The sequence below is a fragment of the Malurus melanocephalus genome, unplaced genomic scaffold (assembly GCF_030028575.1).
Source record: "Malurus melanocephalus ecotype Western Australia unplaced genomic scaffold, MMel_1.1 scaffold_71, whole genome shotgun sequence".
Lineage (NCBI taxonomy): Eukaryota > Metazoa > Chordata > Aves > Passeriformes > Maluridae > Malurus > Malurus melanocephalus.
Window position 1 is genome coordinate 2,661,286 of NW_026623303.1, and position 27,044 is coordinate 2,688,329.

Below are 27,044 nucleotides of genomic sequence, written 5' to 3' on the forward strand. Positions count from 1 at the left end.
GAGGGTTCAATCAAAATAAACTTCAGATTTGGCCAGTTAAGCTGAGCAAACAATGCAAAGATTTGTTCAYACTAATACATTTAGGCAGTGCATCAGCCAGTTAATAAAGCAGCTATAACTGGTCCTTGTAATTTCTGTGGTAATARGTAGAAGACATGGCAATTTGTCTTAATTTCAAATCACAAAAGCATAGCAGGGTGTAAGGAATCTATTTGAATAAGCGCAGGTAGCTGTCACTGCAGTCAAATAAAAAAACAGCACATGATTTGGCACACATTTATTCCCCATAGACAGAATGTACAGTCAAAGAAAATGTTGTATTTGCAGAACCAAACATCCTCTTTGAAGAAGATTTATTACTACTGGAAATGGTACTTAGTTCTAACATTATTTTTAGAAAAAAAACAAAAGATGATTACTGAACACAAGCAATGAAGGATGAGTACAAATGTACTAGGATGTCTCAATCCTGAAATGTTCAGCAGCAGAAAGTACATCAACTGCTCCATCTACATAATCAGACTGTAAGATGCCCCAGTGAGCAGAAAAGGCATTTCTGTCCTTTTTAAAGAGTATTTGCTTCACTTCAAATTCTAGCACTTTAATAGTTTGTATTTAAAATGCTAGACTTTTGCCTAGAAGGAACAAACCCTCTGAGATCTTCGTATTTCACAAATCTGTTTCACCAGAATTAAGTAAAAATTTTATGAGCTTTTAAATTTACAAACAGAGATACAGGCACTACCAACCTCCTAAACAGCATTCYTGCTATAGTAATTATCTGATTTGTCAGAGAACACAATTCAAATCTGCACTCTGCTTTGATTCAATTGAAGAGTCACCCACCACATAAACGAGTGCTGAAGTGCTAGTGAAAAGAAAATTTTACTGAGTTCCTACTCAGAACTATATCAATTCCTGTGCATATAAATGTAGGTTAAGCTTCAAATTACTTACTGCAATTTGATATACTCCACCTATGCCAAAAATCCCAAATTTAGTAGAAATGAGAGACCATATGCAGTAAGGAATATTTGTAGGAATAAAGAAGAAAAAATAAATTTACGTTCTCAGAGTAGTCAAAACAGTGTTAAGAATGTGAACAAACTGCATCTGCACAGACTTTACCTTTTTTTTGAGAAGGCAATATCAGAGGCCAAATTAAGATTTTTTTGAACGCCTGTATTCTTTGAGGCACCACCTCTCTAGTGTTCTAGCACCACTAAATCTACATCAGCAACTCCAGCATTTCTAAACTACTTGGGTTTTGTCATCCTTCTCTTTTGACCCAATCTCTCCTCTTTCTCCACTAAAACAAGGTATATCCCTACTCTCTCCTTACAAGTTTCCTTGCTGCTCAGCCTCCCCTGCAGCCTAGACAGATGTTCATGCTATATGTTATTGGTTTGGGCTGTGTGCTGCTTTCCAGACCAACCATCGACACTCATACCTTACTGCATTAATATGTGAATGCAAAAAAATATATTTTAAACATCTGTTTTTTCATCCCATAGTCAATTAAGAGCAGCAATTCAAAGGGAAAAAGATATGATAGGACAATACACGGAAAGAAAATGCAGGAAAGACTATCTCTCCTTTAGTATTGTAGAGAATGGCTGCAGAATAAACTTACCTCATGCATTAGGCTTTATTCACAGATTACTATTTAAAGTGCTTTCTTTTCAGATAAAGCACCCCTGGATAACCTAGCAATGCTGAAAGTACCAGGAACTGGAAAATTTTGTAGACAACTCTACACTCATTACCTGTAGGAACTGCTGGGGGTGCTGGGTCAGCTGCGACTGAGCTGGTTGTTGCACTGTCGTGAGCTGCTGCTGATGGTCCTGCTGACTTTGCTGCTGCTGCTGCTGCTGCTGTTGTTGTGTTATTGACAGAGTCTGTGTCTGCTGCTGTTGAGCAGCAAAAGTGGGATAAGCTGTCACCACCTGTCCCATAAACATAGTACTTGGTACCATTACTGCTCCACACGCTACTGGGGCTGTGACAAGTTTTGTTACAAGTTGCTGACCTTGAGAAAATCTGTTAATAGAAAAAGACATTTGGAATCCCTTCAGGAAAAAGAAAATATATGCAGCATCACATATACTTGAGAAAGGCTGATTTCTTAGTCATACTTTGCTATARCAACATCTGTTTTGATAAGCCTACAAACACCTTTTTTTGGGCAAACTTGTTTCAAGGGTTTTATCCAKATAGTTGAAACATAAATCACATGATCTTTTTAATGCTACTTTAGTTCCTTTTGTATATGGGTGCAGCTGCATAAGCATACCATTACAGACAGTCATCTTGAATATTGGTCTAGAAGATTTACCTGATTTGTCTGTCCTGTGTAAAAGTGGTTACTGCAGCAGTGTTCTGGTTGTTGTTCTGTGGTAAACTAGAGGGAACTTGCACCACATTTCCTGCTGTTGGCTGAGAAATCACCATAGTGTTGTACAAAGGTGCTGAGACTGTGTTCTGTGACTGACTGGCAAGAGAAGACTGCTGATTGTGTCCACTAAGTACATTTTGTTGATTATGCTGAAAAGAAATTTTGAGAGAGTAAGTTGAAAATAGCCAGCTGTCCTACAGCTGTCCTCCTCAGCTGTCATTTCCCCCACTTTATCAGAAACACAGTCTGCTCCCAGGAACCTGTGCTGTCCAACGAGCATTGTTTTCTTTTCTGAACAGCGTAACATTCCCGTTCTCACACTTCCAAAGAAAATGCCTATCCAAACTGTGGCCAGGATGAAACACTGTTATGACTAAAGCCCACTCTCTTGCACCCCTATAAACAGCAGTCCAAAATGGGGCCCTTTGAGATCTCCTGAGCTGCAGTGGGCTGTGACCAACCATCTCCCTCTGAGCAGGGCCTCTCAGAGCCAGCAAACAAACTCTCAGTTTTGCTATACTTGGAGCACTGTTGAGCAACAAGTCCTGGAGTCCCCCACTCCTTGAGGCCCAATCTTCTGCCTGTTGGGAGATGCAAAAGCATCTGAAAAGAGCATTTCACTGATCTCTAAGGGSAATTGTTCACAGGTCCCTTGCTTGCACTGACTCTTTATGTCTGCGTGCATGCACCCGCGCATATGCTATAGCAAATCTGAGAGATATGCTGCTTCCTTAGATGTTTCAGTACCTTGGGTAATGAAATAAGTTAGGCCTGGAAGTACGCTTGTGACTTAAGTTTACTTAAATGCTGCTAAGTTTTGCTCTTTTGCTAAGTTCAACATAAGCTATAACCTAAGTCTTGCTAAATGTTGTTCTTTCATTAAGTTGCTGAGTATAACTCCAAAGCTATAAATCAGGTTAAATGCTGTTGAGTGTTATTCCTCTGTTAGACTGTTACAAGGAAGTTTTAACTTATATCTTAAACTTAATTTAAGTTAGGTATAAGTTAAGTGTTGTTCCTTTGTTAAATTACTATGTTTAAGTTATAAGTTAAGTTAAAGTACCGTTAAGTTTGAGCACTGTTAAGCTTTTACGCTGTGTTCCTTTTTATCTTAGCCCTCACTGTCCTTTTGCCACATGCACCTAAACACACACACACACACACATGCACACACACACTCTCCCCTAGACAGTTCTCAGTTCATTTCTGTTTTGATTGCCTGGATTTTGTTTGGTTTTGTTGCTGCTTGTTTCTTCCTTGCTGTGCCTTAATTGTCCTATAAGCAGTAGAGTGAATCTGGCCAATCAACTTTGTTGTACTGTCGTTAAGATGGATATCCTTGCCAAGATATCCTTTTCAAGTGATCTCAAACACTCATTTGTAACAGGGGGAATATCAGGGAAGCTGTTGTGTTTCAGCTGTGGTTTAGAACACATATTCTATCCAGCAAAATCAGTAACAGATTTTTACCTGTGTTGCAGTACTCTGCAAAGGCTGCTGCTGTATCATGTGTGGAGTACTTATATGGCCTGTGTTCATCCCACTTTGAGTTTGATTAGTCTGAACAACTTGACCTTGCATGTTTATTGGCGTAAGCTGCTGAACGGTTGAAGAATTTCCAGAAGGAAGCACAGAACCAAAGTTGAGTCCAGAAGCTGACTGCTGCAAGAACATCTTAAAAAAATTGCACAAGTTACAAGGTCWGTATTCAGAGACTCCAACTGATAAGAATCAGAATCCTGATTTGTAGAATTCTAAACATTAATATTCAATGTTGATTATTAAAGAAAAAGTACCATTTAGAGATTAACTAGTAGTCTACAACTATCTAAAGACAAAACATATTTGAGATCACACTTCTATTGGYAGGACTTTCAGGAGTAACACTAAATCAGATGAAGAAAATCTCTGAATAAGTAGATCCAGGCAGAGGAGCAAGAATGTAATTTTCCCTGACAATCAGGATATCATGATGATTATACTGAACTTTCCAATGTTGTTGTGAAAAAAMCAGAATTCAGCACAAAAATATTTGGTTCTTTACATAAAGTTAGGCTCAAGCCTACAAGAAGACAGAATGTGCAGCACGGAAGTATTTTSTCTAGTTTCCATATTCCTGAACAAGGTCCCTCCATGCTGTATGGGAAGAGAGATGTGTATCTCTCCTTTTGAGACATGGATAAGGCAGCCTACAACACTGAAAATGGCCAGAAACTCCTACTCTTCCAACAGAATTTAAGCAGCATACTTGATACTTCCAGAAGGTGTTTTTTCTACTCTTTAGTCACAATACACACTTAAAATACTTCATTATTTTCTTAAAATGTATCTTAGTTTTGAGGTGGTCAGGTTTTTTTTTTGTTGTTTTAAGTCTTTTAACTAGAAAAACCCAATAGGGTAATTCTTCTCTTCCAAATATAGCTGCTGAAAAGAGAATGACAAAAATAGAAAAATATATACTGGTTAGAAAAAAAATCAGAAATCAGGTAGTCATCTGCTAGAGTGAGTAATGCATCCGCTAGACTTTCTCACTTATTAATTCCTTCAAGTTTACMATGCAAAGTAGAGCCACTCAGCCACTCAGGCTAATAGGACAAGTTTATGAAACAAAACAGYATGGATTTAACATGATCAGAGATAAAAGAAAGAATAGATGCTCACCTTGCAGATTTTGGATTAATTTTCTAATAGATGCAAAAGTTTGCAAAAATTAACCACCACTCCATCCTTTTACATTTGTTTAGGTTAAGTCATAGGCTAGGTTCAACCTGCTCAACGCTGGGGCATTTCCAGATACATTCAGAAGCAAAACATCAGGTACCTCTGGATTAGCAGCTTCAGATACTATGGATTTTAGATCAGGAATATGGAGGATGATATTGTGGAACCAGGTGCCCAAGACTCATTTCAGATGCATAAATTCTCTACTGATGAAACCTGCAAGTGATACAGTAACTCACCTGGAGTCCTTGACCATGAACAATTTGAAGCTGCTCTTGAATCTTACGCAACTCTTCCTGCTGCCGATGAATATTTGCCTCTATCATGCGTGTTCTTTGCTCTAGCTGATCCTTTAGATGTTGCATAGCCCCCAATTGAGCTGAAAACTGAAACACAGGCTGTAGTGCAATGAATAAATTAAAAGCTGAGCAAAAATGACATTTTATTTACAAGAGGCAAATACAGTCCTCCACAGCAGCAAAGAAATCGAGCACTGCTCCTTAAAATAACTAACAAACCATAATCTGAGGACCAATTCATTATTATGAAAATGCCACAGAATTTACATTTAATTGATGCATCAGAACTGGTGAACTAAAAAAATCCATAGCACAAGAAATTGACTGGTGTCCAAATCACACACACATATATATGTGTGTGTGCAGCCTTAGCAATTGACATGGTACTGTGGATGTTAAGGTTCTCTCATGTTAAAAATTAGAATTGTGGCAGTTTAGAAAAAAAATTCACCCAGAGCTAAAACATACAAATAATTTGGAAATAACCTCAGTCACAAAATGCTGAAGTCTAAGCCCATAAACTATTTACCACTTCTGTTCTTCCTTAGACATCTGTATTAGACATCTGCTGTAACTTTTTTATACTTGTATCCTGTTCCTACTATGCAGAAGCATTTCACAGACCAAGCAGCCTTGTGTCATAAGCATATGCCTCAAAGTTAACCAGCAGAGTTGATGGATTTAAAAWTCATGCCCTGAAATATTTTAGCTGTACCTGAATTTAGATCTATGCTGCTAATGCACAAGGCTGAAAACTATATCCACACAAAAAACAGGAAGAAAAGCATAAAGGAAAAGTGTCAGATTAGGGAATTTGCTCATTTCAAGAGAATAAATGTGCAGGTAAATTTGGCACCAAAAAGGATTCAATTTCCAAAAGAGAAGTTAACATTATATTCAGAATATAGAAACAGAGAATTGTTTAAGGTGGAAAAGACCTTTGAGATCATCAAGGCTAACCTCTAAGCCAGCACTGCCAAGTCCAACGCTAAACCATGTCCCTAAGTGCCACATCTACATGGCTTTTAAACACCATCAGGGATGGTGACTCCACCAATTCCCTGGGCAGTCTGTGCCCATGACTTGCAGCCTGTTATAATGACTGGCAACCCTTTCTGCAAAGAAATTTTTCCTCATATATCATCTAAGCCTTCCCCAGTGCAACTCAAGACCACTTTCTGTCATCCTGTCCCATGTTACCTGGGAGAAGAGATAGCATTTGCCTCATTACAACCTCCTTTCAGGCAGCTGTAGAGGGAGAAATTAAGTCTCCCCTCAGCCTTTTCTCCAGGCTGAACAATCCCAGCTCCCTCAGCCACTCCTTCTCTGATTCATGTTCCAATTCCTTCACCAGCTCCACTGCCCTTCTCTGGACCCACTGCAGCACCTCAATGTCTTTCTTGCAGTGAGGGGCTTAAAACCAAATGCAGCACTTGTGGCATGGCCTCACCAGTGCCAAGTACCGGGGGACAATCACTGCCCTGGTCTTGCTGGCCACACCACTGCTGATCCAGGGCAGGATGTCATTGGCCTTCTTGGCCACCTGGGCACAGCATGTTCAGCTGCTGTCAGCAGCATTCCCAGGCCCTTTTCCGCTGGGCAGCTTTCCAGCCACTCTGCCCCAGCCTGTGGCACTGCCTGGGGGTGTTGTGACCCAAGTGCAAGACCTGACAGAGCCTCATGGAACCTCATACAATTGGCCTCAGCCATCAATCCTGCCTGTCCAGATCCCTCTGCAGAGCATTCCTGCCTGCAGGCAGGACCACAACCATATCAACACTCACCCAACTTGGTGTCATCTGCAAACTTATTGATGGTGGCCTCAATCCCTTTGTCCAGATTATCAATGAAAATATTAAACAGGACTGGCCTCAGTACTGTAGAACCTCTCTAGTGACCGGCTGCCAGCTGGATCTAACTCCATTCACCACCACTCTCTGAGCCCATCCAGAAGTTTTTCACTCAGTGAACAGTACATCCACCCAAGCCTCACACAACCCATTACTCCAGGAGAATGCTGCTCTCTAGGAGAACAAGACTATTAAAAAAATAATAAACCAAGTTAATCCATACCTGAGTCATTCCAGACTGGAGCTGTAAAGTTGCAGGCTGAGATATTGCTGGCTGTGTAACTGGTTGTCCAAGAGACTGCGAGCTTAAAGACTAAGGAATAAAAAAATAGTTCCATAAAGAAATGAACTTCACACTTGACATGAAGTATTTCTTCAAAGTGTCAAATCCAAAAGAGCAACACATGAATATATGAAACAAACCAGTAAATTATTTCCTGAAATATCTAACTTTAATTATTAGAGAATTAAGAAAAAAGAGCAACTGATTATCTAGATAATATATACATGATTTTTCCACTGCTAAAAATATATATAAGTAGTAGGTATAAAACAGGAATTACAGCTACAAATATTTTAGAAGTTTAAATTACATTAAGGGAAAGGCCTTTTCAACAAGTTTGSAAGTTGACACGTGCAAATTATTCTTAAATTAACAATTTTTAGGAATACCTATTTTAATAAGCATTCTGCTTTTGAAGTGAATGTATTAGTTCAACAGGAAAATAAGCACCAAGTATGTGAAGCATAACAATTTCTCATGCTACCAGGAATTCAGAAAGGATATGGAAGTATTCACTGATATTCTTAGACATAAATTTGTACGAATTCTCTATAGGGATACACAGAGCATTACACTGGCAATTATAYGTATGTGTGTGTATGTGTATATTAAAAATTCAGAACTGCAGAAAGAAGTTCTGTGTGAGTGAAAGCAAAGATTCATTGACATCCTTGCAAATCCTAATTATATGCTTAATTACTGTATTCCTTTAAAACTACTATATCAAAGTTGCATATTGACGATGCAATTCTAGGGAGTCGTTTTCCAAGCAAAACGCTTACAGTTGAAACTGTGTTTTTTGGAAGAAATAAAACCAAACTTGTACAGATTTAATAATAGCTTCTAAAGGTAAACTACACTGTTCAAGTACAATATTTATCTCTGAAGTTACCTGACTGCTAAGAGATGATCTTCTTTGTGCAGTCTTTTCATGACCGGATAAGCTTTGCCTTGGAGGAGTGCTAGTGTCCACTGTCATTTTAGTTGGTGTTGCTGACAATGTTGAGAGTTAGAACAGAAAGAAATATGTTAATAGTAATCTTAATTCTGTCATGCAATAATCAAATCATAGGAAGCTTTTAATGAATAAAAAAAAACTTCCAAGGCTTGGACTCTTTTTCACCCGACTATCCAGCAATAGTGCAATCTGATGGACTGGAATAGTGTCTGATACTGCACTCTTAGAAGTAGAAGTCTTTTTCAGAGTAGTCTGCAAATCTCTGAACCATGAAAACAGATACTTTCACTTGCACACTTTTCATAAAATGATCATTAATTGCCAGTTATGCATTTAATTAAATTAAATAGAGAAAGCCTTCACTAGGAAGACAATTCTATTTTCAACACTTGGTGCTTACATGAATGATCCGATACTGCCGTATGTGAAGATTTTCTTGAACTCCTGGAGGAAGCAGAAGGTGTGGGGCTGGTATCAAACCTTTCCAGTGCTTCTTTGAGACTCACTGTATTTATGTGATTGTCAGACCCTGAGTCCTGACTCTGAAGAGACACACATAAAAAATAATTATTTATGTAATTCAGCACACAATGTATATTTCTGTTAGAAAACACCTCAGACTTTGCTGTTTGATGGCCGTAAGCTCTGTTTCCATTTGAGGCTTTTACCCTTGGAAACCAAACCCATATAAGCCTAGAAACCAAAATGCATGCAGACTTGGGCCACAAACTGACATTCTTCTCTAGCCACTCAATTCACTCTGAACAACAGTTGTAATGAGTGAACTGCTTATTCTTTTGAGAAAGGATGAGTTCGTTCCACTAGAAGGAGCACCGACAGATAAAACTTGTGAAACTGCYAAGGGAAAACATTTCTGAACTGTCAGACTAAAACATGACAGATCATCTCCACAAGCTTGTAAGACTCACTGAGCATCCAAGGACATTAATACAAAATGAATTTTGTATACGTTTAAGAAGTAGGACAGTCACAAAATTAAACAGTTCCTACTTTCCTACAGTGAATTCCCTTTACGTCATCTTTGTGTGTTGACCTTGGTTTTTCAGACTGTGGGTACTTCCAGTAAAGGAGAACATTTATTTAGGAATCTAATGCTGCAGAAATCAGATCTTAATAAAAAAATGGGTGCTACCATGTAATATAATAATTACATGCACATTAATTCCTGAAAACGGTGTTACATGCAAGGTACAGTTAAATGTTCTTTCCAGACTTCTTTGATAATTTTAAATAGTCACATTATTTAGAGATCAATTAATTACTTTATTTGGGCACAAATGGGACAAAATGCTTTTTGCTGCTGTATGTTTGCTTGCACATTATTTTTAGTAYGTAATACAAAATTATATCAAACACTCACTTTATCTGCTGTTATCTCTGGAAGAGACTCCTCAATACCAAGTTCTCGTCGTCTTTCTGCTCTAACTTCTGCATAACTAGAAGAACAAACCAAGTATGACTACTATATTGTGGAATGATTTAAAAAATATACTTCAACGACTAAACTCCTCAAAGCCACCTTGCTTAAGGTATCCCAGGAAGTTTTCCAGTGACTCTTTAGACTGCTATAATTTCTCTACCTCCAAAAATACTATCAAGATAGCTCCTATGCCAGTAGGATTACTTTAAAAAGTAACCTACCTTACCACAGTGTGCGTACAGACAATAAACTCTGGCCTGGAATTCCACTGGTGATACGTGATATAGTAATGTGTTTGCAGCCAAATCCACTGTTGTCCCTTTGTAAGGAATCTGTAGTAACATGACTTCCCTTTCCCATATTGCATTACTATAAAGATAAAAGGATAAAGTTTACTGTCTTGCCAGCCTGTAAATACATGAGTTACATATAAAGAACATTATTTCCCAGGTTCATATGGCCCAAACCCATGTCTAAATCCAGTATTATGACAATGACAAAAAACAGGTTTGAAAATTTTCTACCAAAATAAGAAGTAAACTGCATTTCTGAACTGTAGAATTCAAGCTTCCATTTTTGTGGGGCTTTCTGCATATTGCGAGGAACTGACATGCAAAGAATTTAAATACAGTTTTATGAAGAAAAACATAGAGGAACAAAAGCTTATTGTATTACATGCCTAAACTATTTTTGCACTTATTGAACATTATAAAGYCTTTATGATGCTATTGGAAGAACTGGAAAAATAAGCATAGAATCRTGCACTCCAATTTACCAGAATTAAACCCCTCAATTGGAAGATAAAGTTAAATCTGTTTCATTATTCCGTATCAAAAGGAAAAAAAAGTAAGGAACAGCAGTATAATAATGACAAACCAATGGGAGTAAAGACACTTCACTCAAAATACCACAAAATTTCACCAGAACAATTRTACAATTTATCAGCCTTGCTTGTTCTAGTGCCTTAGTTGTACTCACAATGCTCGTGACATTTTGCTAGATTATCTAGATCATCCACATGATAATAATCATAGCCTGACGTTCCCAAAACTTCAAATGGAAGATAACCTATTATCGGAGGTGCCCTAATTAACAAAAAAAATAATGTCATTTTATTTTCACATATACAAAACAATCCCAAACCAGAATTAATTAGATAAGCTTTTTTGTTTACAGTACATGCTCAAAAAAAAATTAAAAATTAAACCAACACAAGCTATGAGCATTTAATGCTGGTTAGTGAACTCCAAATTCTACAGCCACCACTGTGATTCAGCTGCTATTGCTACTACACAGAAGGAACTGCACCTGTGATCCAAGAATAGGAACTTCCATTCTAAGCTGTGTCTAGATGTGAACTCTTCATTGGGTTCTTCAACAGTGCACATTTCCTAAAGAGGAGGAAAAAAACCTCTTAAAACCACTCTAYTCTAGTACATAACCTCTGTCAAAATTCAGACTTACCTAAAGTTAGTAGATAACTCCACAATAGTTATAATGTTATTTTTTGACAGATTCATTGGTTTTGCTTTTTTAGACATATAGTACTGAGAATCTATCAGAACTAATCTCAACTGGATCAAATTGACACTCAGTTGATTTAAATGGACTAACCAGGTCATGAGATTAAACTCAGTATCTACAAACACAGTAGTACAAGCAGAAGTCAATAGCTCCTGCAGTTATGCTTTCAAATTGTAACACACAAAAGTTGAAAAGTCCCCACCAGACAGTCTGATTATAGTCTATGTTTATAATAGGTAAAAATCAACATTAGTAAGATGGTCACATTACTTTGAGTTTAGGAATATGATTCTTCCCCATAAGTGAACACAAATTACTTTAAATCTCTTTGAGCGCACAGATATGTACTACAAATAACACACTATTCTTATGTTTAGAACTCATGGAAAGTAAGAGAATGATTGTATTTCCATTACAACAAAACCTCAARCTATTATGCACCTTGTTCTAAATGTATTCCACTCCAATGTATTCAGAGCATGTCAGTGAACTTCTACTGTCTCCTTGGAGAGAGGTAAAGATGCCCCATGAGTACTGTGCCTCATGCAGAGGCAGTAACAACACCACGAAACCCAAGCCGGTCAATTCTTTTGCAAACTCCTCTAGTACTGTCTTACAAGAAAGAAGATGGATGATGGAATACATGCACACAAATACACCCCTCAATGAATTACATTAAAATCAGAGATAAGTAAATCTTTCCTTTTTGGACACCTGCATACATGTGTCATTTGTAGGAGCTTGCAATGGTACTCCCAGTGCCAGGAACATGCTAGAATCTATTGATTATCACATACAAGAGTTTTGYAAAGACTACAATGTGAAAACTGCTGCTACACTCGCAGAACACTCACAAGAAGTGTGGACAGACAAGCACACTGCTGCCCTGCAAACATCTGTAACTAAAGTAGTCCCGCAGAAAAATGCAGAAGACTAACAGAGGGACCACATTTCTTTTCATTCTTTCGGGTTATAATGCAAAGAGTTTAACTGGACAGTTTGAAGGTTTTTTAATAGATCTTTACAAGTTTTCTTTCTATGAAAGCAAAAAGTGACCATRTTCAGGCAATGTTTTTTCCTCACCTTCATCACTGTCATATCTAAAGACAATGACTTAGAAAATGATGGATTGATGGATGAATTGAGATGGAGACAATGAACTAAACAAGTCTAGGCWCAAATTTATGACTCTTGATGTGAATTCCAGCTAGCAAGATTTAAGCTTTGAACTTGAAACTACCCCTAAAGCCCAAAGCTCACCTACTTTCCTAAAATTACAGCATTTAAAAAAGCATCACTCATAGTAAATTAAGAGAAATGACAGAGCAAGAGTATATCCTTGAGATAATACTTCTGATTTGGTGTTTCTTTTGATCTAATTATTTTGGCACAAGTCAAAACAAAAATAAAAATCACTGAAGTGCAGGCAATAAAACCACAGTAAAAACATCACTGTTAGAGAAGAAATGACAGCAGGTTAGTATCCAATTACTTAATGCATTTATATTAATGATTTGCAGATATTCCACTGTAAAATACCCCTGGGCAGAAGCCAGCTTGTTCAACAAGGCGTCTTGTTGAAGTTGTCAACAAGGCATCTAGAAAAGAAAGGACTTTCATTTGTAACAAAAAGTATTCTGGTAGAATTTTTCTGGCTGGATTAATCTTGCCTTCTTGATAGGATTCAATCATCAACCACTCAAAATGCAAGACAATTGTTTTAAAGAATGTGTAGAACTAAATGCCTTCACTAGGGAGCAAAATTTGTGACATGTTTTGTTACAGAAGYGGTAGGATAATATGCATAAAATAAAAATGTGAACTTTAAAGACACAAAAAGTATTGTATATTCTGAGAAATCAAATCTGAGGCAAAAAAAGAAAGAATTCAGAATCATATACCAACTGAAAGAAAGATTAGGTGACAGATGAGCAAGAAGGTTCTACCTTAAATAAGGCAAGTACTAAAACACACATCTCATTACTGGCTGCATTGCACATTCGTTGGTGAAGTTACTGGGATGGTAAAAGTCATTTACTCATTTGCTGAAGTCTAGTCACTACTAGCCTCAATAGTAACAGAAGGTATCATGAGTAAAAACAGGTGTTTCCAGATTAAGTCTTCACTCTAATAGTCTTCTTCAAAAGATATCCCAAATGAATAGCACCAGTCCTAAGTCTCAGGAGGATCTTAAAACTTCTGTAACATGGAAGCTTCCTTAGGTACTAAGGGCTCATAGGTTCAGGTAAAGGAATGAAATTTTGGCCCTAGYATAATCTTTAAGGCTTTAGCCTGCAGGGGACTGAGACACCTGAAGATCATAAATGGATGTTCATCAACTTCCAGAAGTAGGAAACACTGAGGTTTTACTATTAACCATCAGACTTTGAAAGACAAAAGCATTTGCAAATGTCAGGGCAGTCTTTTTTCCACAATTATTTAATGAAACAAAATTCCAACATTTAACATCTCTACCAACTGTAGGCATAACATGAAGAACATTTTTTAGACCTGCATGGGAAGAAAAGTGTCAGATGAAAGATTTCTACAGCTTCAGAAAAAATAAATTTTCTCTGGCATGGACTCTAGAGAGACAAAATTCCTATTCAGCCTGACAGAACYGAGGAAGTTCATATGATTTTTCCACAGGCTTCCTACCATGCTTTTGAAGTGCAAATATCCCATGTCTTCAGAAGCTACCAACAACAGTCTTCAGTTTGAAGACATCAGTGCTTTAAACTGAAGAGGCAGAATGTTTAAATGGTCAGAGTTCTTGTATTACAGACAACAGCTTAACAATGGGCCACATACATTTCATGGCATTACTTTACAACTCAATTGCAAAAACAAATGCTTGATAATAGACTATCCTGAACCTTGATTCACATATTTGTATGAAATAATCYGATTCACAATCACAGACTATATTCTGAGTATTTATTTTGACTCATTTTGGAGAGAAACAGGATTATACTTAATGAACTACAAGTATCATATGCATTCAATTCAAAACTTGGAAAGGCACCTTCACATTAAACATTAGCAGTTAAGCAAAATGTTAGATTTAAACCACTGAGTTACTGAATAACTGCATTGAAACAGAAGATTTCTATTACCTCAAACCCAACTCTTCACTACTGACAAGTAACGTAAGCTTTCATTACGCCTTCCAAGATTTACTTCTGTGTCAAACTGCAGAAAGTTCACCAACAACATAAAATTCACGTCCAAGTTTCAACTAAAATCAATTATTTCTCCAGTGAAAGTGGAATCTCGATGTAATCTTTTGTTTTCAGTTCATCTTGCTAAATTATATTCCTGTGGACTTCATTGAAATTTGTTTCTTGCATATTTCTCTTTTGTATTACTATTTAGAATTAGTGTTTACAATGACTTCATTTGATATTTTGCATAAAACTTAGCCTATCTGAAGTAAGAAACAGATATTTTCAATTTCATATAATAAAATTCCTTATGGTTTTCATTATTGTTTTAAATATTGTGTGCACTCTCTCTGAAGTTTTCCCATTCAGAGTCCATTTAAGAATGATAAAAAAGTGATTTCATTTTAACATACCTTGATAAATTGAGGTGTAGCTAATCTAACTGTGGCTACAAAGCAAACTTTTTCTTCATACGAAGGCCGGTGTGATCTCTGAATAGTTCCTTCAAAACCATTGTGCGCTGAGTTGGGAACTGAGGGCAGACCGAGAAGATGACAACACAGATGACAATATAAGTATGGAGGAAAATGGCAGTACTATCACAAGACAAGTGGCCCAATATTTATCTAATGTAGTTTGCTAGTAACTTAACATGCATTAAGAAAAATGCTACATATCTATGACTATATGCACAGGAACAGTAACACCGCAGTACAGGCAGTTACAGAAGAGGAGTAATGGTAACACAGCCATCAAGTAACCTTCTCAAAGAACTAAATTTACAGTCAATATAATAGTATTACTGACAAAGCATTTTAAAGAAAGTAATAACAATTCTAATCCTTGCTAACTGTTAAAAATTACCTGATTACACTTTCTTCAAAAATATCCTTAAAATGTATGTTTTGTTTCAAATTTTGCTAGCTTTTTCTTTTGAACTCTGAGGTAAGTATTTATTTTCTAGACTTCCTGTCAGAGACTGAAATGCTACCGTTTATGACTTAAACATTTTCATGACTAACTTTCTGCATATTATAGCAAAACTATACAAAAGCTGTAGAGCAAGCCACCAAAACCCTGAATGAGACCCTGGCTACACTGCTCACTGCCCGCTGATCAAAGATAAGATACAGAACAACTCAGAGCTGGAGAGAAGGACACATTGACAAAGGGATCATGCTTAGCACCTTTGGGTGGGGACCATCCCCCCAGGGCTCTCAGCTGCCAGGCCAGCACAGACCCTCACACCAAAGGGTGACTAGGGGACAAGAGGGGCTTTGGGTGTGCTGTGGTCAGAGGCAGAGAAACGCCCCTGCTCTGCTGTGCCAAGGAGCTCGGCTGTGGGGCCCTGCATCCCGGGACAAGCTGATCCAAGTGATGTGGGCAGTCGAGRGGCTGTCATGGCCCATCAAAGACCCCCCAAAGGGRTCCCCAGACCCTACAGCAGAGATGATGCAACAAATCCACAGTGTTGCAAAGGACAGTGTCAAACCGAGCCCCCTGCAGGGGTGACAYGTGGGCRTTCCSAGCTGGCCCAAAACGTTTATTGATGCACTGGATTCTGAACTCTTTGACATGGCAGCAGCACCGGGGAACCTCAGCACCCAGACCATTGGATGGAGGGGAGCAACGAGACGTCTGTGGGACCCCAGGAAGGGGTTTCCATCTAACCCCTGTCACCTTCTCCTGTCCCCCTGCCACCCCCACCCCCGGCACACTTTATTTCTTTCTGCTCTCCTTCTTTCTCTTTGCCTCTTTTACTATAAAATAAAGTGTATCAATTTTTTTTACATCAACAATTAATCTCATTTGGTTTTAATCTCGTTTTTCAGAATATTTTGAACCTTTTTTCATTTGGTCCGCTTTTTTTACAGACACTTAGTTTCCTCTGCTCTTSTGTGATTAAATTGGATCGTAACACTTCCATCACATTTAAGAAATACATGCTGAAGACACACCAAGTAAGAGAACMATAAAGGCACAATTATGATTGTGAAAGAATCAGGATACTGAGCTGAGAACAAATTCCACTTACTGAATCACAGAGATGGAATCAGAAGGAAGTAAAAGATGGACTACACCTCAAAACAGATTAATCTTATTTTTCATTTCCAGCAGTTATCAATTTAGTTTACCTTTACTAAGCTTAGAGATGGTGACTTCGAAATACTGTGAGGCTTTACAAAGCCTAACTGGTTTTTAATTCAGCTCTAGATTAGAATTCATACTGAAGTTTCTGCATGCAATTTCAGCTTACACCTCCTTGCTTTTTCCATCAGAAAGAAAACAGGCAGTTTCTTTCCTCTTGATCTTAGCCATTTTCATTTGTTCTCAGGATTTATCTTGCCTTGTAAGYTAGATTTATAAACCACTTCTTGCATTTGTTGCTCTACTCTGTACTCTCTCTGACTTCTTTACTTCTGACAAATAAGTGTCAAAAACTGATTGAGGACATGCAAGTGCTAAGAAGTGTAGTAGGAATATTTCATGTGATTTAGACTGTATTTTAGAAAAGCTTTTGCATTTTCACAGCTTCATGGTTGGTCATGGTGACTTGGTCATGTTCAGTTTAAATTCAACAGTAAATCCTTTTCTTAAAGGATTACTATGAAGCTGGTTGTAACTGTCCCTGTTCACATAGTTTGATARGCCTAAATGTAGTAACTTGCAGATTTTCTTAGACAATTTTTCTAGGTTTTTAGCTCAAAATAWTTTCTCTTCTAAATTTGGAGATGAATTCTCTTGTTTTTAGTGGATCATTTCATGACTGCAGACTATGTTCCATTATTCATAACATTAATAAAAATACTGATCAAGCTGTCCATTAAAACTTCATCTTGATGGTGAACACTGGTAACCTTTTCAATCAGTTTCTGCAGCTACTCTCCAGCAATTTCAATTAACATGTGCTTCCCTTACACATTTGTGAGAACAGAATACGATAACAAAAACATTTTAAAAGTCCATCATTAATTTGTGCTTTATCCTCTTATCCACACAGTGTTTTACTCTTTGGAAGAGTAAGCTCAACTGATTTGATGCTATTTCTACCTGAAAAGTCCATAATGGWTGCCATTCAATTCCTTGCTAGCTCCCTGAAACTTATAGTTTAATTTTTTATTCCAGAGTATTTCCAAATATTGAATTGCAACCAGAATTGGGTTGGGTCTGCAGTTTCCCAACTCCTCATTCCAAGACTAACACTGTATTTCGCCTTTTCAGACTGTTTCTTGTATTTTCTATAGTATTACCTCACTGCATTTGGCAATAAGCCTCAACCTCTTCCCATTTTGTGAGAAAAATACTGGTATCAGATTAAAAAAMCCCACAGATTTATTTACAAAATACCAGTTTTCATAATATTTTTGGGTGATCTTTCTAAGAATCTACTACTGATCACACTGCAGAACCAACCTGGATAAATAAACAGGCTCCTCAAGTTAACAGTCAGCACAGCCTGGCCAAACAGATTAGAGATGCAGCATCAAGGAAGATTRTTATACATAGCTAATAAAAATAATGTCAGTGGACAGGAGTAGGATCTCAGTGCAGAAAATTGTACTGGCCCACCCACTCATCTGAGTGGTAACTCATGTCAGGTGAAAGCACAGAACTGAAATGGGGGRAAAACCTACATCTTCCTTCCCAGTTGCTGGTGTAATGAGAACTGCAGGTACTCAGTACCACTGATCCTCAAGTTAGTCATCTGCTTAAATATGGCTTGTCCTGAACTAAATTCAGACTCTTTGTTTTAAAGCATTTGCTTAAATTTCTTGCAATTTTTAAAAAATATTTACAAAATACCAGTTTTCTTTAATTGAAAGCATTAAGCATAATTACTACATTTTGCATTCAAATACACAGACCTGTAATACCTGATAGGAAGTTTTTCTTTTTCATTACACGAGTGTAGATGTGATAAAARTCTGCTTCAATTTTGAAACACTAATTTTAGTTCACTTATATTTTGCAAAATAGTCCCAAACCAGTTTAGTTGTGGAGCTGCCTAAATATTCCACTCTAAAATTGCTGAAATTACTTACCATGATTCAAACACTTGAAATTTCCTATAAATTTCACATATTCATATGTAGGTTGCTCTTTTGGATCTATTGTTCCTCGCAGCATATGGCAACAGAACTCTAGCTGATTTTTTGCTAGAAAAAAATAAACAAATTAATAGGCTACATGCTCGATGAAGCACACAGGCAACATGAAAAATGGCAAGCGCAATAAATAAGCTGCATACATATTGCAAATATAGTGATTACAACTAGCTATGGCCTCTGCTTTTAACCAGCATGACAGTAACTAACCTAAAGAACTCCTTCAGATTTTGTGCATGAAGGGCCTGAATATTAGGGACATAAAAACCTCTGAGAACGAGAGTTGTATTAAAGAAAATGCCCTGAGCTTAAGTTCACTAAAGCATGTGCCTCCAAACCCCATTAGGCTACTGTTTTTATTCTTGCCAACTGCTAAAACTGTCTAAATGGAAGCTCTATAAACAGTATGAACATATCTAATACATGAGAAAGTTACAGACTAAAAGTCAATGCAACTTTGAAAATTGTACTCTAGAGCTGGGGGCACACAAAACAACACTTCCATTCTTCAAGGCTCTGAAGCATGTTTCTGCTTAATTAACACYGGAAATACTCATCACGTATGATTTCAAGTAGATAATTTTTAACACAACTACTATACTGGTTTCATCTGGGATAGGGTTAATKTCTTCCACAGCAGCTCACATGGCACTGTGTTTTGGATTTTGACTAAAACAGTGTTGGCTAACACAGGGATGTGTCAGCTACTGCTGAGCAGCACTTACACAGTGCAAAGGCCTTCTCTGTCTCACMCTGCCCCGCTAGTGCGGAAGCTGGGAGTGTACCAGCGGCTGGGAGGGGACACAGCTGGGACAGCTGAACTAAGGGATATCCCACACCTTGCTCAGTAAGAAAAGCTGGGGAAAGGAAGGAAGGAAGGACAGACATGTGGACTTATGGCATTTGTCTTCCCAAATAACCATCATATATGACATAGCCCTGCTTTCCTAGAGATGRTTGAACTACTGCTTACCAACCAGAATCAGCAAACTAATTCCGCATTTTTGCTTTGCTTGTGCACAGCTTTCGATTTCACGTGTTACTCTGACTTTATCACAACCCCCAGCTTGCTCACTTTCACTCTTCTGATTCTCTTTGTATCCAACTAGAAGGAGTGAGCAAGTGGCTGTGTGGGGCTGAGCTGCCTACAGGGGTTAGCATGAAATAACTACTTACATTTTAAGTATTCCGGTGTCAAGGAATCACTTTCCAGCAGATGAGAAGACAATATTTTATARATTTCTGAATGTTCCCCCTCTGGGATAAAATTAAATACACTCTGATCCACAAGATCAGACTGAAAGAAAAGGATTTATTAAGCATTAATTCAAGATGCACCATGAGACAAAGCCTACTATTTTAATGCAAAACAATTCCACAGTTCATTAGTGACTCAACAAAGCCACCTGCTGGAATATACATTAATACATTAATATTTTGCAAGAAAAAAAACCCACTCTGATCTGCCTGCCCTGTGGGGAGTGGTGAATAAATTCCTTGCTTTGATTTGCTTGCATGCATGGCTTTTGCTTTACCTATTAAACTGTCTTTATCTCAACCCACAACTTTTCTCACTTCTACCCTTCCTATTGCCTCCCCCATCCCATTGAGGGGTGATGACTGAGCTGCTGGGCAAGGATGAGCTGCCAGTCACCCAATTTTATAATCAGTTCCACAGCTATGTATGCAAAGTGCAAACAAGAGATTAATTCAGCAAAACTAAACAACTGATTTTATGCACAAATAAATTGGGTTAAGTATTCAAAAAAGAGGCATCATAAAATGTATGCTTAGAATTCATAAATCACACTTAAAATCCACAAATAAATGTGCCTCTGAAAACCTGGCAAATTCTACTAAAAGAAAAAATAAAAATCACAATTTCCTCCACATTTAAAAAATTCTCAGACTGTTATCATGCATATCTTGGGAGAATTTATTTTGTCTCTTACCACAGTAAGACAACCAGCCTTTAACAATAACTTGTCCTTCTCTTCTAGAAAAGGAAGCAACTTTACTCATCAACTGTTTGCACTAATTAATTCGCCTCACTTCAGAATAGCATTATTCAGAGTTAACTTTAAAAACTAGAATGTTACATGTACCAGTGAGCAATGTCACCCCGATTAAGGATGAGTGAATGTGATAAACCCAAAAGTATATACTTAAAAAGCAGAACCTAAAAAGCAGAACCAGCAGTAACGTATTTATCAGAGTGATTTGACAAGAAGGAAGTAAAAAAGTAGTTACAAAATTTCATTATTTAGATCTTTGGTAATACTCTTCTGACTCATGTAGAGGCTGTGAACTCTAAAGGGTCTCCTGCAATCAACTGTGTTATTTCAGTTATTTTGAAACTGATGCTAGGCACTTCATAATGCTTCCTAAGAGGAGTACTGACTGCATTCTGCATTTCCAAAGGAAATGTTTAATATAGAAGCAGGCCAGAAGGAAGTTACACTGAAGAAAAAAATAGAAACATTAAAACAAAGCATATATCTGTTCTATAAAGCCAAAAAGGCCAACACACAGCGACCAACCACTGACAAACTGTATGTTACTGAAAGCAATTTGTTACTTACTGGCAAATGTTCAAGTAAGGGAGTTATACTTTCAGACACATATATTATATTTCCATCTGTCATAATTGCTAAAAAAAAACCATCAAGAGCCTGAAATTAAACATAATGGGCAGTTAAATAAAAAGAAACAGAGCACACTAAAATGTTAAGCTATATTCAATACAGAAAATATTGTAGACCAATTTTAGTTTAGTTTATTACAAAAATGGGAATGCCTTTCCCCACTAAAAATCCTTAATCTTGCTTTTACACTAAAAGCATTACAATTCCCATACTGTTCTGTTAAATAATCTGTGGTTTCAGAAGCAAGTACATATATAGACAGTCACTGGTTTCCCCAGCTCCCACTCTGCCTGCCTGTTATTTTTAATTCCATCACCATTTTAGACCTCAGAAGACTCATAAAAATGAGCTAGAGACAAAAGCAAGATGTGGAAAAACTACAAGAACAAGTAAAAGAGGCAGCAAAATCAAAGAACTTTAATATTTAAAAATCTCAGTATTCCCAATCTCAGTGGAAGAAGCTTGTAGTGAGATTTTATCAACTTGAAACCTGTGAGACACAGTTCTGACTGCCTTATCTTCTACTAAACTCAAAACTTCATTCCTCTGAATTCAACACAATGTTTCACTTGAATACTACCAACAAAAGTATGACAAAACTGTATTTCTAAATACGAAATTTTAAAGATCAAATCTTCAAAAGAACCTCTTATATCAGAGTATCTTTTGAAATTTTTTTAAATAATAAAAATCAGAACTTTAAACTTCTTACATCTATGCATCAAAGTAAAGCTTTAACTATGGGATGAAAAAGTGTTTGTTAATTTATAGTATTTTTCATTTAACTGTTATTAAAAATTGTTTCACTAATAAGATATAAAGACTTATGTTCATTTTCAAAGAAATTATAGCTTATATTTGAAGTTKCTTTCTAGTAGTTTTGCAAGTATTCCCATAATCTTCAGCAAAGTAATGCTATCATTAGTTTTGAAAAGCATGGCAAGTAAAGAAATCAAACACTTATTGATTAGAAATTACATGGATATGTTGAGCCTTTTTTGTAATTAGAATTTTAATTTATGCAAATTAATTATTTTTCTAGCACCTTGCTTATGTTGGTAATTTAAAACATCCACTTGGACAGTAAACATTCATTTACAGACTCTGTTATTATTATTTAGCTCTGTTATTATGCTTATTTAACTGAAAATACAGTTCAAAGAAAATCTGCTTTGATTTTCTGAAACACTGCATACATAGGAATTTTGATGGCTTATCTTCATTCATGAAAACATTCAGTTACAACTCATACATGAGAATAAAAAGATATGCCATCAAACTGAAAAACTTCATAAGGGAATGACTCCTGGTGAGGAACTATTCTACTCCCAGAAAWACAGAAATAACATACCTCTAACATTAACTGTGTGAACTCTTCATTACTAAGGAATGTCGGTTTCCAGTCCTGTCGAATTTCACTGGCATCTGATTGTGCAGTAATTTCTACAATCAAACACATACACAGTATAAGGACTCATACTTCCAGAAGTTATTATTTTTCTCCTAAGTTACATATACAGATAAGAAGTGGTAAAAAGTTCTCCAGTCTCCTCAGCTGTTCACTCACTACATATAGTTGGCTGCTCTTTAAAAAGGAAACAAGAAAACAAATGTCTTCTCCCATGTCATAATTAGTCTTCTCTTTCTTTCAAATGGTTTGTGCTACAGTCCTGGCAGACTTCAAGGTAATACAGAAGTTCATGACAGTCACTAATGGATTTTGATCATTAAAAAATTAAATTAAAAAACTCTTTTCTCTGAGACTATAACAAAATGTTTTCTTAAGAGTGCTGCTTACACAGATTTAGAAAGCCAAAATTCCTGATCAGTTTATGTCATTAAAATGCCTAATCCTCAAGTATTTTGGCCAACCTTTGTCATTTGAATCCTTGCACTAAAAATTGTCACTGTCCCTTCTCTTCTTCCCTCTCTTTTGTGCTTACTTATAAAAAAGGGTAGGTTTTTGAATGAAGATTTTTAAGAGTTATATGATACACTCCACTCTAGAATTGCTGTCTGTTACATGGACATAGATGARTTTTGACACAGATTAATTTTGAGCAGAGATTCCTGCAGGAGTTGAGAAATATATATATATATAAACTTCCATACACAGGTGAGAAAAATAACATCTGCCAAGCAAAACCGGACCCCAGGTTCTAAATGTGGTGCTCCCTTCAACTGATAACTGAAACAACAAGAAGCAAGACCTCATAGCACTTCAGTTTTGATGAATAACAAGGGCATCACAGAARTACTGGTTTTAGGAACAACTTTGGACAAGTAATCAAGTATTTAAACAAATCAAAAGAAGCAAATCTTTAGGGTTTTTGATTTTTAAGGACAAGTCTGTACAAAGACATTAAGCTAGTGTCATAGTCCAGATGGTTCAAAGAGCCAGAAAATCTGAAATTGACTTAAATATGCAAAGGGCCAGAGCAGTTTGTAATTTTGTTTACCACCGTGAAGGGGGAAAATTTTACAAAAGAGCTTTAGACTTAACGAAAAGAACAGCAAACAACAGCAACGTCATGCAAGGAACTGGCCAAAAGTGGAAAGCCGCAAGAAGATGTGAAAAAACAAATAAGACTTTCCAATTATCAGATCTCACAAGACATAAAAATTCATCAGGCTTTTGCTATCTGTTTTAAAATGGCATCACAAAGCAGGAAAAGTGGTAGGAGAATAAAGAAAAACTTAACTATAACCCCAAATCTAGATTTTTATTCGAAACAAAGATACTGATCACTGASGGACAAATCAAAGGACATGAAAACGAAAAGTTCTGCCACCAAAGTRGAGGCAAAATTCCAGGAACTTAGTGCATTCATTCCACAGGACACAGATAATATTCACTTTAAACTGGGAAAGTCTGATTCATTGACTCATTCTGGCCCTTATAACCATCCTACTTCAGAGTTTAAAGAAAAAAAAAACAAAACCAAAAAACCAAACAAACCACCAAAAAAAATCAGACAAAAAACCAACCAAACAAACAAAAAAAACCCACCAAAAACAAACCCCCCCCCCCCAAAAAAAACCAAACCAAAAGAAACCCAAAAGACTGTATTTTTCATGGCTTTAACAAATCGCTCTGAAATACTGTATTACAAATACAGGTGTTCTTTTACATTTTCCATAATTAGATAAAGTACAATACTGGCAAACAGAGTAACAGAAGGAACTTGGTTTACTTGGCAGCTTCAGACAAATGACTAGAAGTTCTGGCAAAAGGCTGCACTCAAAGATAAATGGCAGTAAGGTCACATTCCTGAGTAGATACCAGAAAGAGGAGCATAACCAAACTTGCACATTAAACTTCMGTCTTCAAGTTCTGTATCTGAAGTAGCTTTACATTAATGATGAGAATTCTCAAAATAAATTGCCAGTGAGACCGAGATCTGTATCATTTATCTGTGGGTTGTAGGAGTATCAGTCTGCTACCTGCAATTATAGGCAGCTAAATTCTCCAGTATTTACTAATTTAAAAAAAATTCATTTTACAAATTCAAAAAAAAAATGACAGGCAGTCATTAGTCAAGGAGAAGCTCTCAGTGATAACATTTCCGTGTGTTTAGCCTTCTGTATTTTCCCAGTGAGAAAGAGAATCCACATTGGCCAATAACCAGCTCAGATATTCATCTGGAGCTTTTGCCAGAGTACCAAGCTTGGATAATGTGGAAATGGTCCAGAAAGAACCAGAAGCAATGTAGTTAAATCCTGGCATCTGAACACAGTAGGATTTCAACAAYAAAGCAGCTACTTAGTGCTGAACAATCAATTTATAGGTCATTCGGCTTTATTATATCCAAGCACTTCAGAAGAAAAAAAATTCTTCKGAATATTGCCAATGTTTTGTCCAAAAACATTTTAACGTATAACAGTGCACAGCAATGCTAGTAAGCACTGGCAGCCAGAAATTTAGGGACCTTAATATGGTATGTGCAGTCACACAGAGCTGCATTCTCTCACACCAAGTGAAGGACAAAAGAGCCATGCCCTAAAATGTATCCATCTCCAGAGCTACTTTTTGTCCCTTTAGTCTAAAAAAACCAAATTTAAAAAAAAAACCCAAAAGCTCCCAAAAACAAACAAAAAACCCCCCAAAAAGAAAACCACCAAACACAAAACAAACAACAACAAAAAAAACAAAAAAAAACCAAAATACAAAAAGACCCACAAAAAAACACAAACGAAAAAAGACCCAAAACAAAAACCCCGAACCAGAAAGCACTTTGAAATAAAAAGTATTACTGGTGCTGCTGACTGGCTCACACACATGTTCGTTCTGCATTCTATACTTTATGTTAGCAATCGTCAATACATGTTGAAGTGACTTTGAAACAGAACCAATTTTCACAAAGGCCTTGTAACCTAAAGAACTGACTTACATAGAAGAGGAGCTTTCACACTGCTTTTCTTTTTGCTATGAGACAAATGTATCTCAGAAAATTAAAACAGCATAATCAATATTTAACTGGAAAAAAAAAACCCTAAACCTATGAATTGTCATATGAATTACATTCTCCTCTTTTCTCATTTAAATTATGTTTYCAATTTTAATGGCAATATTCAATACACATTTGGAGTTACTGGAAATATAACACTAATGGAAGAGACATGCTAAGGCATAGAAAAACATTTCTCATACCTTAAATTGATACAAATACTGTTGATAAATACATAACTATTAATTGATTTAATAGCTTTAGTTATTTCATAATATTATAGTTATTTCTTTTGACCRTACTGCTTTCTACTTAGTATGCGTTCTCAAAAATTACACAAGCAAATGGGTTAATTAGCAAAAGAGTTCATTTTCTTCAATTTTTAGTCTTGTTTTTGGCAGTGYGAACCACGAGGTGCCATATTAAGAACAAGTGTAGGAGCAGGAGCAGAGATTTTTTTATATATATAATATCCAACACCCATAAATAAGTGTACACTTGGTGGAAGAGTTTTTTTTCATGACAGAAATAACAACCTGTAACAAACTCCAGTACAACATATCTGGGTATATTCCACCATCAGCTGATGCAAACACCAGAGGAACAAAGCATAGCAAGGAAGTTCAAGGATATCGATTGTTTTGACATTTCACATGACCTTTAAAGAACAACACACATAAACTCAGCAGCTTATACATCCATGGGCACGTCTTAAAACTTTAGAAGTTTAGCTGAAAGAATTGACAGATTTTCTGGCATTTTCCCATCCGAAAGGAAAAAAGAAAATGCCAAAATACCAATACTCCTAGTCTTTATGCACCCTGTATTTCACTTACTCTCGTCAAGYAACCAACCCAGTAACACTACTGGAAACCACAATGCCCTCTTGCCTTATTTTTTGTTAAGCATCCAGTTGYGTAGGCACCTGACATGAAGAGAAGATCAGCACTAACTTCTCTTGGACTAGCTTTTCAGTAATTTATCTTGCTTCATGTAGAACCCTGAGAGACCAATCAACTGTTCAAACCAGGCATATCTAAATATCCAAATACATATTTCCTGCAAGTACTTCCACTGAAATGGATCAGCAGTTTTCCTGTAAAGCAAAACTGTAATAATTTGAACCAATGTCTGTCCAGAACAAAAAACTCGGAGGTTATTTCAAAACTAAATGCTTCTCTTTGTGTAACAGATTTCATTGACAATTATG

General features: G+C 36.7%; 1 protein-coding gene across 3 annotated transcripts in view; it reads right to left on the minus strand.

Annotated features, from left to right (window-relative positions):
* CLOCK (clock circadian regulator) overlaps positions 1-27,044 on the minus strand; it is a 42,159-nt gene that overhangs the window by 6,257 nt on the left and 8,858 nt on the right. Inside the window, exons 6-21 of one of the 3 annotated variants that reach the window (XM_057366822.1) lie at positions 22,738-22,829; positions 21,324-21,413; positions 19,918-20,038; positions 18,679-18,792; positions 15,049-15,167; positions 11,256-11,338; positions 10,926-11,032; positions 10,169-10,316; positions 9,888-9,963; positions 8,907-9,048; positions 8,441-8,541; positions 7,489-7,578; positions 5,356-5,502; positions 3,866-4,069; positions 2,336-2,544; positions 1,767-2,040 (exon numbers count right to left, since the gene is read on the minus strand). In XM_057366822.1, the coding sequence (XP_057222805.1) occupies positions 1,767-2,040; positions 2,336-2,544; positions 3,866-4,069; positions 5,356-5,502; positions 7,489-7,578; positions 8,441-8,541; positions 8,907-9,048; positions 9,888-9,963; positions 10,169-10,316; positions 10,926-11,032; positions 11,256-11,338; positions 15,049-15,167; positions 18,679-18,792; positions 19,918-20,038; positions 21,324-21,413; positions 22,738-22,829 (2,117 nt within the window). Of the gene's footprint in view, positions 1-1,766; positions 2,041-2,335; positions 2,545-3,865; positions 4,070-5,355; positions 5,515-7,488; positions 7,579-8,440; positions 8,542-8,906; positions 9,049-9,887; positions 9,964-10,168; positions 10,317-10,925; positions 11,033-11,255; positions 11,339-15,048; positions 15,168-18,678; positions 18,793-19,917; positions 20,039-21,323; positions 21,414-22,737; positions 22,830-27,044 lie in introns of those variants that run through there. The other 2 variants (XM_057366821.1, XM_057366823.1) reach the window with 2 other exon arrangements.